The sequence below is a fragment of the Scyliorhinus torazame genome, chromosome 10, assembly GCF_047496885.1.
Source record: "Scyliorhinus torazame isolate Kashiwa2021f chromosome 10, sScyTor2.1, whole genome shotgun sequence".
Lineage (NCBI taxonomy): Eukaryota > Metazoa > Chordata > Chondrichthyes > Carcharhiniformes > Scyliorhinidae > Scyliorhinus > Scyliorhinus torazame.
In genome coordinates, this window is record NC_092716.1 from 100,148,551 (window position 1) to 100,161,066 (window position 12,516).

The 12,516-nt window shown below is 48.6% G+C and overlaps 1 protein-coding gene across 1 annotated transcript in view; it reads right to left on the bottom strand.

The window, feature by feature from the left end:
* Positions 1-32: 32 nt before the first annotated feature.
* Positions 33-12,516, bottom strand: part of LOC140430237 (Y+L amino acid transporter 2-like) — a 322,420-nt gene continuing 309,936 nt past the window's right edge. Inside the window, exons 8-9 of the mRNA XM_072517666.1 lie at positions 8,444-8,627; positions 33-148 (exon numbers count right to left, since the gene is read on the bottom strand). Coding sequence (XP_072373767.1) covers positions 33-148; positions 8,444-8,627 — 300 coding nt within the window. The remainder of the gene's footprint in view (positions 149-8,443; positions 8,628-12,516) is intronic.

Sequence of the window (12,516 nt, forward strand, 5' to 3'; positions counted from 1 at the left end):
CTATGGCAGTTCACAGTGTAAAGCATATAAATTCATAGATGTAATGCTGATAGTTGTATGCTATTGTCCAGCTCTTCTTCCAGCTCATGGCCAGCCTTGTCAATCATGACACAGTTAAACATCAGCTGCAAGCATTTAGTAATTTCAGCTGTGGAGAAAAGAAGCAATTCTCATTCACGACCCAAAAATAGGAAAAATTATCTACTCAAATTTAAAATTGACTTTTAAAGACTCTTTGACCTCACCCTTCCACATCTCTAATATCTCTTGTATGCTCCTAAAACCCTCCAAAAATCAATTTCTCTTGATTAGGCTTCTCAGACTTGCACTTGTTTGACATACTTTCAGCTATCTAGGCCCCATGCGCTGGAATTTACACTAGACATTTCTCTGCCTGCTTTACAGCTCCAGCACAATTGCTTCACAGCTCCAGGGTCCCAGGTTCGATTCCTGGCTTGGGTCACTGTCTGTGTGGAGTCTGCATGTTCTCCCCGTGTGTGCGTGGGTTTCCTCCGGGTGCTCCGGTTTCCTCCCACAGTCCAAAGATGTGCGGGTTAGGTGGATTGGCCATGATAAATTGCCCTTAGTGTCCAAAATTGCCCTTAGTGTTGGGTGGGGTTACTGGGTAATGGGGATAGGGTGGCGGTGTGGGCTTGGGGTAGGGTGCTCTTTCTAAGAGTCAGTGCAGACTCGATGGGCCAAATGGCCTCCTTCTGCACTGTAAATTCTATGATTTACTGCCATTTCTTAAAGCCCACTCTTCCTAAAGCTGATGGTTATCCCTGCTAGTATCTCACTCTAAGACTCAATGTCCTTTTTATTGAATATGCTTCTTTGAAACACCTTTAGGACAGGTTTTAAAGTTAAAGTTAAATGCAAGACTGTAATTCTGTTTTATTTCTTTGTTGCTGCAAAGAGAAAAGGTATCATATTAACCAGCAGGAATACTCTTTGATACATAACATCCTTACCCCTTTACTTCTAGTGCAATGACAACAATTAACATTTATACAACAAATCCACTTATTTTTTAAAAAATGGTTTTTCTTTTTATACAAAGATGAACGTGAACATACACAGAAACAATATACATTGGTTACCATTCACTATGTGCATCAGTTACAATTCATATTTCTCAGTAAGTGCCTAGTTTTGGCTAGGCCTCCTGGTCCCAACTCCCCCCTTTCCTCCCGATCCCCCTCCCCTTCTTGCTATCTGGAGTGTCTTCTTCGTTTGTTGGATCTTCCAAACTGGACCTGTTGGGGTGGCATTGTGCTACGCATACTGTTTTGTGTAAAGTATGGTTGGGTTCTGTGCCTCTTTGTTCCCTCCCTCCTTCCTTCCCCCCAGCTCCCCACCTCTCTCTTTTCGATTCTGTCTGTGTTTCTTCTGTGGATCCTCCCTCCCTCTGGCTTATTAGCTGTTGACTACAAACAGGTATTGGAACAGATTGGTGAATGACACCCACGTTTAGTGGAAGCCCTCTTCCGACCCCCGGATGGTAAATTTGATTTTCTCTATTTGGAGAAATTCCACCAGGTCCAACAGCTAGTCCGCAGCTTTGGGTGGTGCTGCTGACCGCCAGGCAAACAGGATTCTCTGACGGGCAATTTGGGACAAAGGCAAGGGCATTGGCCCTCATCCCCAGAAGACTGCCATTCTCGGGCACGGCTCCACCCTGATCTCCACAACCTTGGACATCGCCTCGAAAAGTCTGTCCAGAACCCGGCAAGTCTGGGGCAGGCCCAGAACATGTGGGCGTTGTTGGCCAGGCCTCCTTGCTGTCATAATATACACCAGTATATCATGGTGTAGGCACACACTGATGGACACACAGTGGGACCAATCAACACACACAACACCGCAGCCAATCACCAGTTAGAGCACACGCACTATAAAGACAGGGGGCATCAAAGTTCCCGCTCATTCGAGCTGCAGCTAGCAAGGAGGACAGAGCTCACAGCCTGCAGCACAGACATTCACCATGTGCTGAGTGCATCGACTGGTTAGGACAAGGCAAAGGTCTTTAGTTAAAGCTAGTATCGTGTTAACCCACAGTCAGAGTATGTTAAACAGTTAATGATTCAATAAAATAGTGTTGCACTATTTCAAGTGTTGGTGACCTGTATGTGTTCCACGGATCCAGAACACCCAACACATCACTTGCCACCATTCACATTTGTCCTCCATCTCCGGGAAGAACCTACTCATTCAGGTTCTGGTTAAGTGTGCTTTGTGTACCACTTTTAGCTGCATTAGGCTTAGCCTTGCGCAAGTGCAGGTGGAGTTGACTCTGCGCAGTGCTTTGCTTCAGAGTCCCCACCCTATTTCAAACTCTGGGTCTTCCTCCCATTTTCGCATGTATCGCCAATGAGCATGACCTCCCAGTCGTCGCCCATACAGGTCCCCGTAATTTAACCTCCTAGGATGTCCGCGTCCAGTAGGTCCTCTAATAGCGATTGTTGCGGTGGGCGTGGGTATGCTTTTGTTTTCCTACGTAAGAGGTTTTTGCCTTGCATGTATCTTAATTAATTTCCCCCGGTTTGTTGGAGTTTCTCTGTCAGTTCCTCTAGCGTTGTCAGTCTGTTGTCTGCAGAAGTCCCTAACTGTGACTTCTGGTGGCGGCCATGGAGTGAAACGTTGCACATTTGTCAGCTCCCGCCCATAGTGGCCTGTGGCTTTTACGCCGGATTGTTGCAGGAATTTTGTAAAGTAAAGGTGTAGAAGCAGGAACAGAAGGAGGGGACCCCCAGTTTATGGAGCTGCGGCCCAGAAAAAATCAGAAAAGGAGTAATCAGAGTCGGTGGCGAGTGAAGACCAGATATCGAGTGTGGCAGATACACAGGGTCCGGCCCCGACAGCCCAGTGGTCGACGGACCAGTTGGTGAGCTTCCTAAATGAGAAGTTCACTCAACAACGCAAGGAGTCTGCGGAGGACTCGATCAGGGTGGTGGTTGACCGCATGGAGGCGAGACTGACGGCCCAGGGACAAGCGATCCAGAGGCTGGAGGAGCTGGCGGGGGAGCAGTCCACCTCGATGGCAGCAGAGATAGGGATGCTGCAATATCAGCAGAAGCGACTGCTGGAGAAAGTGGAGGACCTGGAGAACCGTTCTCGAAGGCAGAACATTTGGATCGTGGGTCTGCCGGAGGGAAAAGAAGTATCAGATGCTGGTGCGTATATGGGGAAGATGTTGGAGAAGCTGCTGGGAGAAGGTGCGTTCGACAAGCCGCTGGAGGTGGACCGGGTCCACAGGGCGCTTATGCGTAAGCCCCAGGGGGTTGAGCCCCCGAGGGCGGTGGTGGTACGATTGCATTGGTTCCTGGACAAGGAACGCATTATGAAGTGAGCCAGGCAGACGAGGCAATGTACGTGGGAAGATGCTGAGATCCGGGTGTACTAGGATCTGGGAGCAGAACTCGCAAAGAGGAGGACGAGTTTTAACAAGGTCAAGTCGGCCCTGTCTGAAAAGGGAATAAAGTTTGGACTGTTGTACCCGGCCCGCCTGTGGGTGACGTATGAGAGTTGGGAACTGTACTTTGGCTCGGCGGAGGACGCGATGGACTTTATGATAGATAAGAAACTGATGAGAGAAGGAAGACCTTGAACCTTGACTGTGGGGAACTGAGCCATGTTTTGAAAAACTTGTAAATTTTGACTTGCGATGTTCGGACTGACTTTGAGGTTCTGTAATATTTGTTCTGTTTTTCTTTCGGTTCTATTTGGGATTAGGTTAGCAGATAGTACTTTGTTAAGAGAGGAGGGGTGAGCCTTTGTTCTCGGACCTTGAAGGGGGGGACTGTTTGTTTGTTTTTGCTTCTTGCCATTGTTTTGATTGTTTGCACTAAGAGCAGGAAGTAGGGAACCAGTAAGATGCTAGGCGCCAGGGGCAGGGGCTGCCAGGCTAGCTGTGAGGGCGAGTTGATGAAAGCAAAGTGGGGGGTGAGCAGAAGAACTATGTAGGGGGGGGGGTTAGATTGCTGATGGGGAGGGGACTGTTAAATGGGTGGAGGAGGAGAGTTGATGGCGGTAGCTGCCTGGGGGCGGGCCAGGTGAGGTGCGGGACATGGGCCAAGGACTGGCCTAGGAGAGGTTAAGGTTGATCGGCAGGGGAGGGGGATGGGGTGCCCCCCGACTAGGCTGGCCACGTGGAACGTTTGCGGGCTAAATAGGCTGGTTAATTGGTAAACATAATTACTTAATTATAATTTAGAGGGGTATCTAAGCCAGAGATCGGAGAGTACGATATTTAGCTTTCTCATTTATATTAGAAATCTAGTGCTAGGAAACAGATAGTTAACAGTAACTTTGAAAAAATTAAAAAAATTAATAAATTAAAAAAAAAACTTTTAATTTTAATTAATTGACACAATGTCAGTTAGAGGGGTGCAGTGCTCTGACTGTGAGATGTGGCAGGTCCGGGAGGCTTCCAGCGTCCCGGATGGCTTCATCTGCAGAAAGTGCACCCAACTGGAGCTCCTCACAGACCGCATGGTTCGGTTGGAGCAGCAATTGGATGCACTTAGGAGCATGCAGGTGGCGGAAAGCGTCATAGATAGCAGTTATATAAATGTGGTCACACCCAAGGTGCAGGCAGAGAAATGGGTGACCACCAGAAAGGGCAGGCAGTCAGTGCAGGACTCCCCTGTGGTTGCCCCCCTCTCGAACAGGTATACCCCTTTGGATACTGGTGGGGGGGATAGCCTATCAGGGGAAAACAGCAGCAGCCAGAGCAATGGCACCACGGCTGGCTCTGATGTTCAGAAGGGAGGGTCAAAGCGCAGAAGAGCAATAGTAATAGGGGACTCTATAGTCAGGGGCACAGATAGGCGCTTCTGTGGACGTGAAAGAGACTCCAGGATGGTATGTTGCCTCCCTGGTGCCAGGGTCCAGGATGTCTCTGAACGGGTAGGGGGCATCCTGAAGGGGGAGGGCAAACAGGCAGAGGTCGTTGTACATATTGGTACTAACGACATAGGCAGGAAGGGGCATGAGGTCCTGCAGCAGGAGTTCAGCGAACTAGGCAGAAAGTTAAAAGACAGGACCTCTAGAGTTGTAATCTCGGGATTACTCCCTGTGCCACGTGCCAGTGAGGCTAGAAATAGGAAGATAGAGCAGCTAAACATGTGACTAAACAGCTGGTGTAGGAGGGAGGGTTTCCGTTATCTGGACTACTGGGAACTCTTCCGGGGCAGGTGTGACCTATATAAGGACGGGTTGCATCTAAACCTGAGAGGCATAAATATCCTGGCCGCGAGGTTTGCTAGTATCACACGGGAGGGTTTAAACTAGTATGGCAGGGGGGTGGGCACGGGAGCAATAAGTCAGAAGGTGAGAGCATTGAGGGAGAACTAGGGAATAGGGACAGTGGGGCTCTGAAGCAGAGCAGACAGGGAGAAGTTGCTGAACACAGCGGGTCTGGTGGCCTGAAGTGCATATGTTTTAATGCAAGAAGTATTACGGGTAAGGCAGATGAACTTAGAGCTTGTATTAGTACTTGGAACTATGATGTTGTTGCCATTACAGAGACCTGGTTGAGGGAAGGGCAGGATTGGCAGCTAAACGTTCCAGGATTTAGATGTTTCATGCGGGATAGAGGGGGATGTAAAAGGGGAGGCGGAGTTGCGCTACTGGCTAGGGAGAATATCACAGCTGTACTGCGGGAGGACACCTCAGAGGGCAGTGAGTCTATATGGGTAGAGATCAGGAAATAGAAGGGTGCAGTCACAATGTTGGGGGTTTACTACAGGCCTCCCAACAGCCAGCGGGAGATAGAGGAGCAGATAGGTAGGCAGATTTTGGAAAAGAGTAAAAACAACAGGGTTGTGGTGATGGGAGACTTCAACTTCCCCAATATTGACTGGGACTCACTTAGTGCCAGGGGCCTAGATGGGGCGGAGTTTGTAAGGAGCATCCAGGAGGGCTTCTTAAAACAATATGTAGACAGTCCACTAGGGAAGGGGCGGTGCTGGACCTGGTATTGGGGAATGAGCCCGACCAGGTGATAGATGTTTCAGTAGGGGAGCATTTTGGTAATAGTGACCACAATTCAGTAAGTTTTAAAGTACTGGTGGACAAGGATAAGAGTGGTCCTAGGATGAATGTGCTAAATTGGGGGAAGGCTAATTATAACAATATTAGGCGGGAACTGAAGAACATAGATTGGGGGCGGATGTTTGAGGGCAAATCGACATCTGACATGTGGGAGGCTTCCAAGTGTCAGTTGAAAGGAATTCAGGACCGGCATGTTCCTGTGAGGAAGAAGGATGAATACGGCAATTTTTGGGAACCTTGGATAACGAGAAATATTGTAGGCCTCGTCAAAAAGAAAAAGGGAGGCATTTGTCAGGGCTAAAAGGCTGGGAACAGACGAAGCCTGCGTGGAATATAAGGAAAGTAGGAAGGAACTTAAGCAAGGAGTCAGGAGGGCTAGAAGGGGTCACGAAAAGTCATTGGCAAATAGGGTTAAGGAAAATCCCAAGGCTTTTTACACGTACATAAAAAGCAAGAGGGTAGCCAGGGAAAGGGTTGGCCCACTGAAGGATAGGCAAGGGAATCTATGTGTGGAGCCAGAGGAAATGGGTGAGGTACTAAATGAATACTTTGCATCAGTATTCACCAAAGAGAAGAAATTGGTAGATGTTGAGTCTGGAGAAGGGTGTGTAGATAGCCTGGGTCACATTGGGATCCAAAAAGACGAGGTGTTTGGTGTCTTAAAAAATATTAAGGTAGATAAGTCCCCAGCGCCTGATGTGATCTACCCCAGAATACTGAAGGAGACTGGAGAGGAAATTGCTGAGGCCTTGACAGAAATCTTTGGTTCCTCACTGTCTTCAGGGGATGTCCCGGAGGACTGGAGAATAGCCAATGTTGTTCCTCTGTTTAAGAAGGGTAGCAATGATAATCCAGGGAACTACAGGCCGGTGAGCCTTACTTCAGTGGTAGGGAAATTACTGGAGAGAATTCTTCGAGACAGGATCTACACCCATTTGGAAACAAATGGACGTATTAGTGAGAGGCTGCATGGCTTTGTGAAGGGGTGGTCGTGTCTCACTAACTTGATAGAAGTTTTCGAGGAGGTCACTAAGATGATTGATGCAGGTAGGGCAGTGGATGTTGTCTATATGGACTTCAGTAAGGCCTTTGACAAGGTCCCTCATGGTAGACTAGTTCAAAAGGTGAAGTCACACGGGATCAGGGGTGAACTGGCAAGGTGGATACAGAACTGGCTAGGTCATAGAAGGCAGAGAGTAGCAATGGAAGGATGCTTTTCTAATTGGAGGGCTGTGACCAGTGGTGTTCCACAGGGATCAGTGCTGGGACCTTTGCTGTTTGTTGTGGGACCACAAAATGATTTGGAGGAAAATGTAACTGGTCTGATTAGTAAGTTTGCAGATGACACAAAGGTTGGTGGAATTGCGGATAGCGATGTGGACTGTCAGAGGATACAGCAGGATTTAGATTGTTTGGAGACTTGGGCGGAGAGATGGCAGATGGAGTTTAATCCGGACAAATGTGAGGTAATGCATTTTGGAAGGTCTAATGCAGTTAGGGAATATACAGTGAATGGTAGAACCCTCAAGAGTATTGAAACTGGGGAAACATCTGTACAGACTGTATAGTTGATTGTTGGGAAGTATGTTTCCCGGGGTGTTTATTTGCTGTAACCTGCTTTGATACATGTTTGTATCACTACCAGAAGGATGTGGAGGCTTTAGAGAGGGTGCAGAAGAGATTTACCAGAATGTTGCCTGGTATGGAGGGCATTAGCTATGAGGAGCAGTTGAATAAACTCGGTTTGTTCTCACTGGAACGAAGGAGGTTGAGGGGAGACCTGATAGAGGTATACAAAATTATGAGGGGCATAGACAGAGTGGATAGTCAGAGGCTTTTCCCCAGGGTAGAGGGGTCAATTACTAGGGGGCATAGGTTTAAGGTGAGAGGGGCAAGGTTTAGAGTAGATGTACGAGGCAAGTTTTTTACGCAGAGGGTAGTGGGTGCCTGGAACTCGCTACCAGAGGAGGTAGTGGAAGCAGGGACGATAGGGACATTTAAGGGGCATCTTGACAAATATATGAATAGGATGGGAATAGAAGGATACGGACCCAGGAAGTGTAGAAGATTGTAGTTTAGTCGGGCAGCATGGTCGGCACGGGCTTGGAGGGCCGAAGGGCCTGTTCCTGTGCTGTACATTTCTTTGTTGTTGTTCTTTGTAATAAAATACATTTAAAAATAAAATCACAAAAACAGATTATCGTCAGCATCACAAACTGTCTAAGGACTTCACTTGATAGATGACTTGCCACCTTTTTGAAATGAACAGTCTGGCTGCAGAACATCTTTGCTGTAAGCATGTGTAATAGAAAATTAATAAATTTAACAAAACTATTAGTCACTAAAGAGCTCATTATTGATAATCCTGTTGTTCAAATCTGTTACCTACCGTTACATTTATGGAAAACAAAAGGCCATTTGAACTTTGACAGTAATTTTCCCATGACATATATTGGTATTCCAGACAATGCAATTGCAATTCCAATTAGGGAATGAACACCGTCAGTATATGCGGGCACTGCTAATAGGCACATACTGCATAGAAAGTATATAATTGGAAAAATCAGATTGACCTGATGGGAGAGTAAGAAAAGAGATTAGACTTCTAACAGCTACAAGAAATTTAATCAGGACAGCTACAAACTGCATAATAAACTGCAAATTAGCTAACTGTAATCTGACAACTGGAGCACTGCATTAGTTCTGGGCTCCTCATCTCAGGAAAGATAAACTGGCAATGGAAACAGTACAGCGCAAATTCAGGTAAATAATACAAGGTTTAAAAGGATTAAATTATGAGGGTCGTTTGTACAGACTAAACTTGTACTCCCTTGAGTGTAGAGTGTAGGTGACCTAATGCAGTTGTTTAAGATGATTAAGGATTTGATAGGATAGATAGGAACTATTTCCTCCAATGGGGAGTCCAGAAAAGAGCACAAACTTCAAAGGCAGAGCTAAATGATTCAAAGGTAAAGTCAGGAAGCACTCAACTGGAGGTCTGGTGTACTACGACCATATGATACAGGCCATTAGGCCCATCGAATCTGCTCCGGCATTCAATGAGATCATAACTGATCTGATATGATAATCCTCAATTTCACTTTCCCCATAACCCTTGATTCCCTTCCTGATTAAAAATCTGTCTATTTCGGCGTCCGGTGATGGTAATGTGTTGAGCGACTGCACATCAGATGGCTCCCCTCCAAATCAAAACCAAAAAAGCATTTTTAGCCGAATTTTTCCCAAAATACAAAGACAAAACTACTTCCACAGCAAGAAGAGAATAACCACAAAAGAATGCCAGAAATCGGGAACTCGAGGGGCTGAAGAGATGGCAGAAGTGGTGGAAAGGACCACGAACAGCAGGGCGATTAGACAGTGGACCCACTAGGCGAAGGGGCCCCAGCCACCCAGGAGAGAGGAGACCAATGGCCTGAGCATCAACCTCCCGCCCACCACCTGGAGACGGATGGAAGAACTTACTTATGAAGGAGCTGACCGCCATGAAAGAGTCGATCAAGAAAGAAATCCAAGTGGCGGTCAAGGTGGCAGTGGCAGAGGCGATGGCCATCAAAAGGCAATCAATGGGTCGGGGAAGAAAGTGCAGACGCAGAAGAGGAAGATCCTCGACCTGGAGAAGGCCTCGACAGACCAGAGCTACAGAATCATCACGCTGGAAGCAGAAGTGGAAAGGTAGGTGGCAGCCCAGGGGAACCTAAAGGAGAAAGTCGAGGATCAAGAGAACAGGTCCTAATGGCAAAATATTCGGATCCTGGGCCTGCCAGAAGTCATCGAGGGCAGAGATCCGACGGCCTACATCTCCCAAATGCTGGCCACCTAGTCGGGAGAGACAGCTTCTCCAAACCCCCAGAGCTCAACAGAGCACACAGGTCGCTCAGACTGAAACCCAAAGCCGGGATGGCGATCACTGCGAAGCTCCACCGACATCAGGATTGTGAGAGGATCCTGCGGTGGGCACATCCAGATGAAAGCGAGCACATGGGAAGGACACAAAATCCGAATCTATCAAGACAATGGGGCATATCTAGCAAAACACAGAGCCGTGTTCAACCAGGCAAAATCGACCCTGTACAAGAACTGGGTATTATTCGATACGTGACCCAACCAGGCTCTGGGTCATGTACCAGAAGAAAGAACATTACTTTAACACCCCAGAGGAAACAAATGAATTTGTACAAACGAACAGCCTGGACAAGGGACAGGCAAGGAAACGGTGAGGGTTGTGCAGAGAAAGACTGTGAAAGAACCAAAGACTCATTGGACAGTGAGCATATTTGCACAGAAGTGTGCTGCCTCGCACTGATCATAAAGGAAAGATTGGATCACAGAAAGAATCGAGGACCGGGGAAGGCATAGAGTTTAGATATGGTAAACAGGTAGTCAGCGAGCATAAGGAAGAGGCAAGACCAGCCCCGGGAGGGGAGCCACCACACTAGCAGAGATAGCACAGGAAGACAGACAGCAAAGGGAACACTGCGCACCTCCCGGCAGGGAGGGAGCGCCTGGACAGTGGGGGAGGGTGGGACACAGGGACAGAGAAGGGAAAGTCATAGGGGGAGACGGGAAAGTGTGATGCAGGGAGGGGGTACTGGGGGAGGAAAGGGGGAAGAGCATAAAAGGAACCGAACAGGAAAAATAAGTTGGTTCTCATATGGGCTTCGCCGGGTGAGGAACGAGTTGAATCAAAATAGTGCCGCAAGCAGCCACTTTGGAGGGTCCCTAAACAAGGGGAAACCCCGGAGTTAAGGGGCAAACCTACGTGGCATACACACAGTTGGCGGCCATGTTGGGTGCCCCCTGGACAAAGGGAAACCCGGGAGCACAGCGGCCCTGCCTCATGGTGAGAATGATGATGGCGGCCATTTTGGCTGGCCTCCTAACAAAGGGAAATCCTGGAGTGCAGGGGCTTGTCCACCAGGTAAGTATGGTTGATCCCGCAGGAACAGGGGGATAGAAACCGCCCCCCCCCCCCCCACCAGGATTATCACCTGGAATGTCAGGGGTCTTAACGGCCCAGTGAAAAGATCCAGAATTTTAGCCCACCTAAGAAGTTTGAAAGCCGACATCCTCTTCCTACAGGAGACACAATTGAGGGAGAAGGTCCAACTGCGGGTGGGACAGATGAGATACCCTCAATTACGATTCAGGAGAGGAGTTTGATAATACAAAGGCTTTAATAACCAGAAAACCCGACAGCTGCCGAGAAGTGTGCTCACTGAACGCTGCCTACTGAACGTAACCTTATATACAGCTTCCTGGGGGCGGAGCCAGAGGCGGAGTCCCCCAGGGTTTCAAATCCGGTCTTAAAGGGGCCATACGCATTAAAGGTGAATATGTATACAGATATCATTCATCACAACAGACGTACCATTCATGCTACGGGACGACGGCTCGGAGAGTAGCCATATTGATTAGTAAGATGACGAGATTCACTGCAACAAGGACTGTTACGGACCAAGGAGGATGGTACGTCATGGTCAGTGGTGTCCTGGACGGGGCACCAGTAGTCCTGATAAATGTGTATGCTCCCAACTGGGACGGCAGAGATTTCAGAAAAAAGACCACGGCAGAAATCCCCAACATTGACTCGCATTAACTGATCATTGGGGGGAGACTTCAACTGTGTACAGGACCCGCTAATGGACCGATCGAACCCCAGATCCGGGAAAACGAAGGGCATGGCTGGGGAGCTAGGAAAATCCATGGTGCAGGTGGGGGCAGTGGACCCAGGGCGGTTCCTACATCCCGGTGAGAAGGAATTCTCGTTCTTTTTCGCCATTCCACAAAGCATACTTGATATACCTTCAATTCACCAAGAGGCCGAGAGAGCGAGTGAACATAAGTCTTTATTAGTCGTGAACATGCCTAGCCAGAGTCAGTTGTGCAGATGATTGCCACCCGCAGGTGGCAGGTTATATATATGGCCCCGGTGAGGGCGGAGCCAGAGGCAGAGCCCACTGGGGTTACAGTAGAGTACCTGGAAGCAGCTCGTATCACCACTTCCATGTCAAAGGTTACATTAGGTGGCTTCAATGGTTACAGTGTCATGCATTATGGTGAATACATTCATCACATTCACCCCCTGTTAAAAAATCAAGTCCAGTGGGGGTGATGTGGGGTCATTACATATTCAGTCTCTCTGGAGGTCAGATCGTTCTCTTCGACCTCCTCAGCTCTGGCGGTGCAGCGGGCACGGTTGTTGCAGGTGGTGACTCCAGGGGCGTTGTGGCTGGAGCTGGAGCCTCAGTCCGGTGAGTCAGAGACGGTTGGGGTGTGGAGGTAGACAGGGGGGTGGTGGATGGCGGCAGTGTCGGCGCCGGACAGTACAGGAGACCCAGCTGGGGGTGGGGGCGGGTAGTGGGGGCGGCGCGTTGGCAGGGGAACCAACTGGTGCCACGTCTCGTAGGGAGACGGTATCTTGCCGTCCGTCCTGGTGCGTGA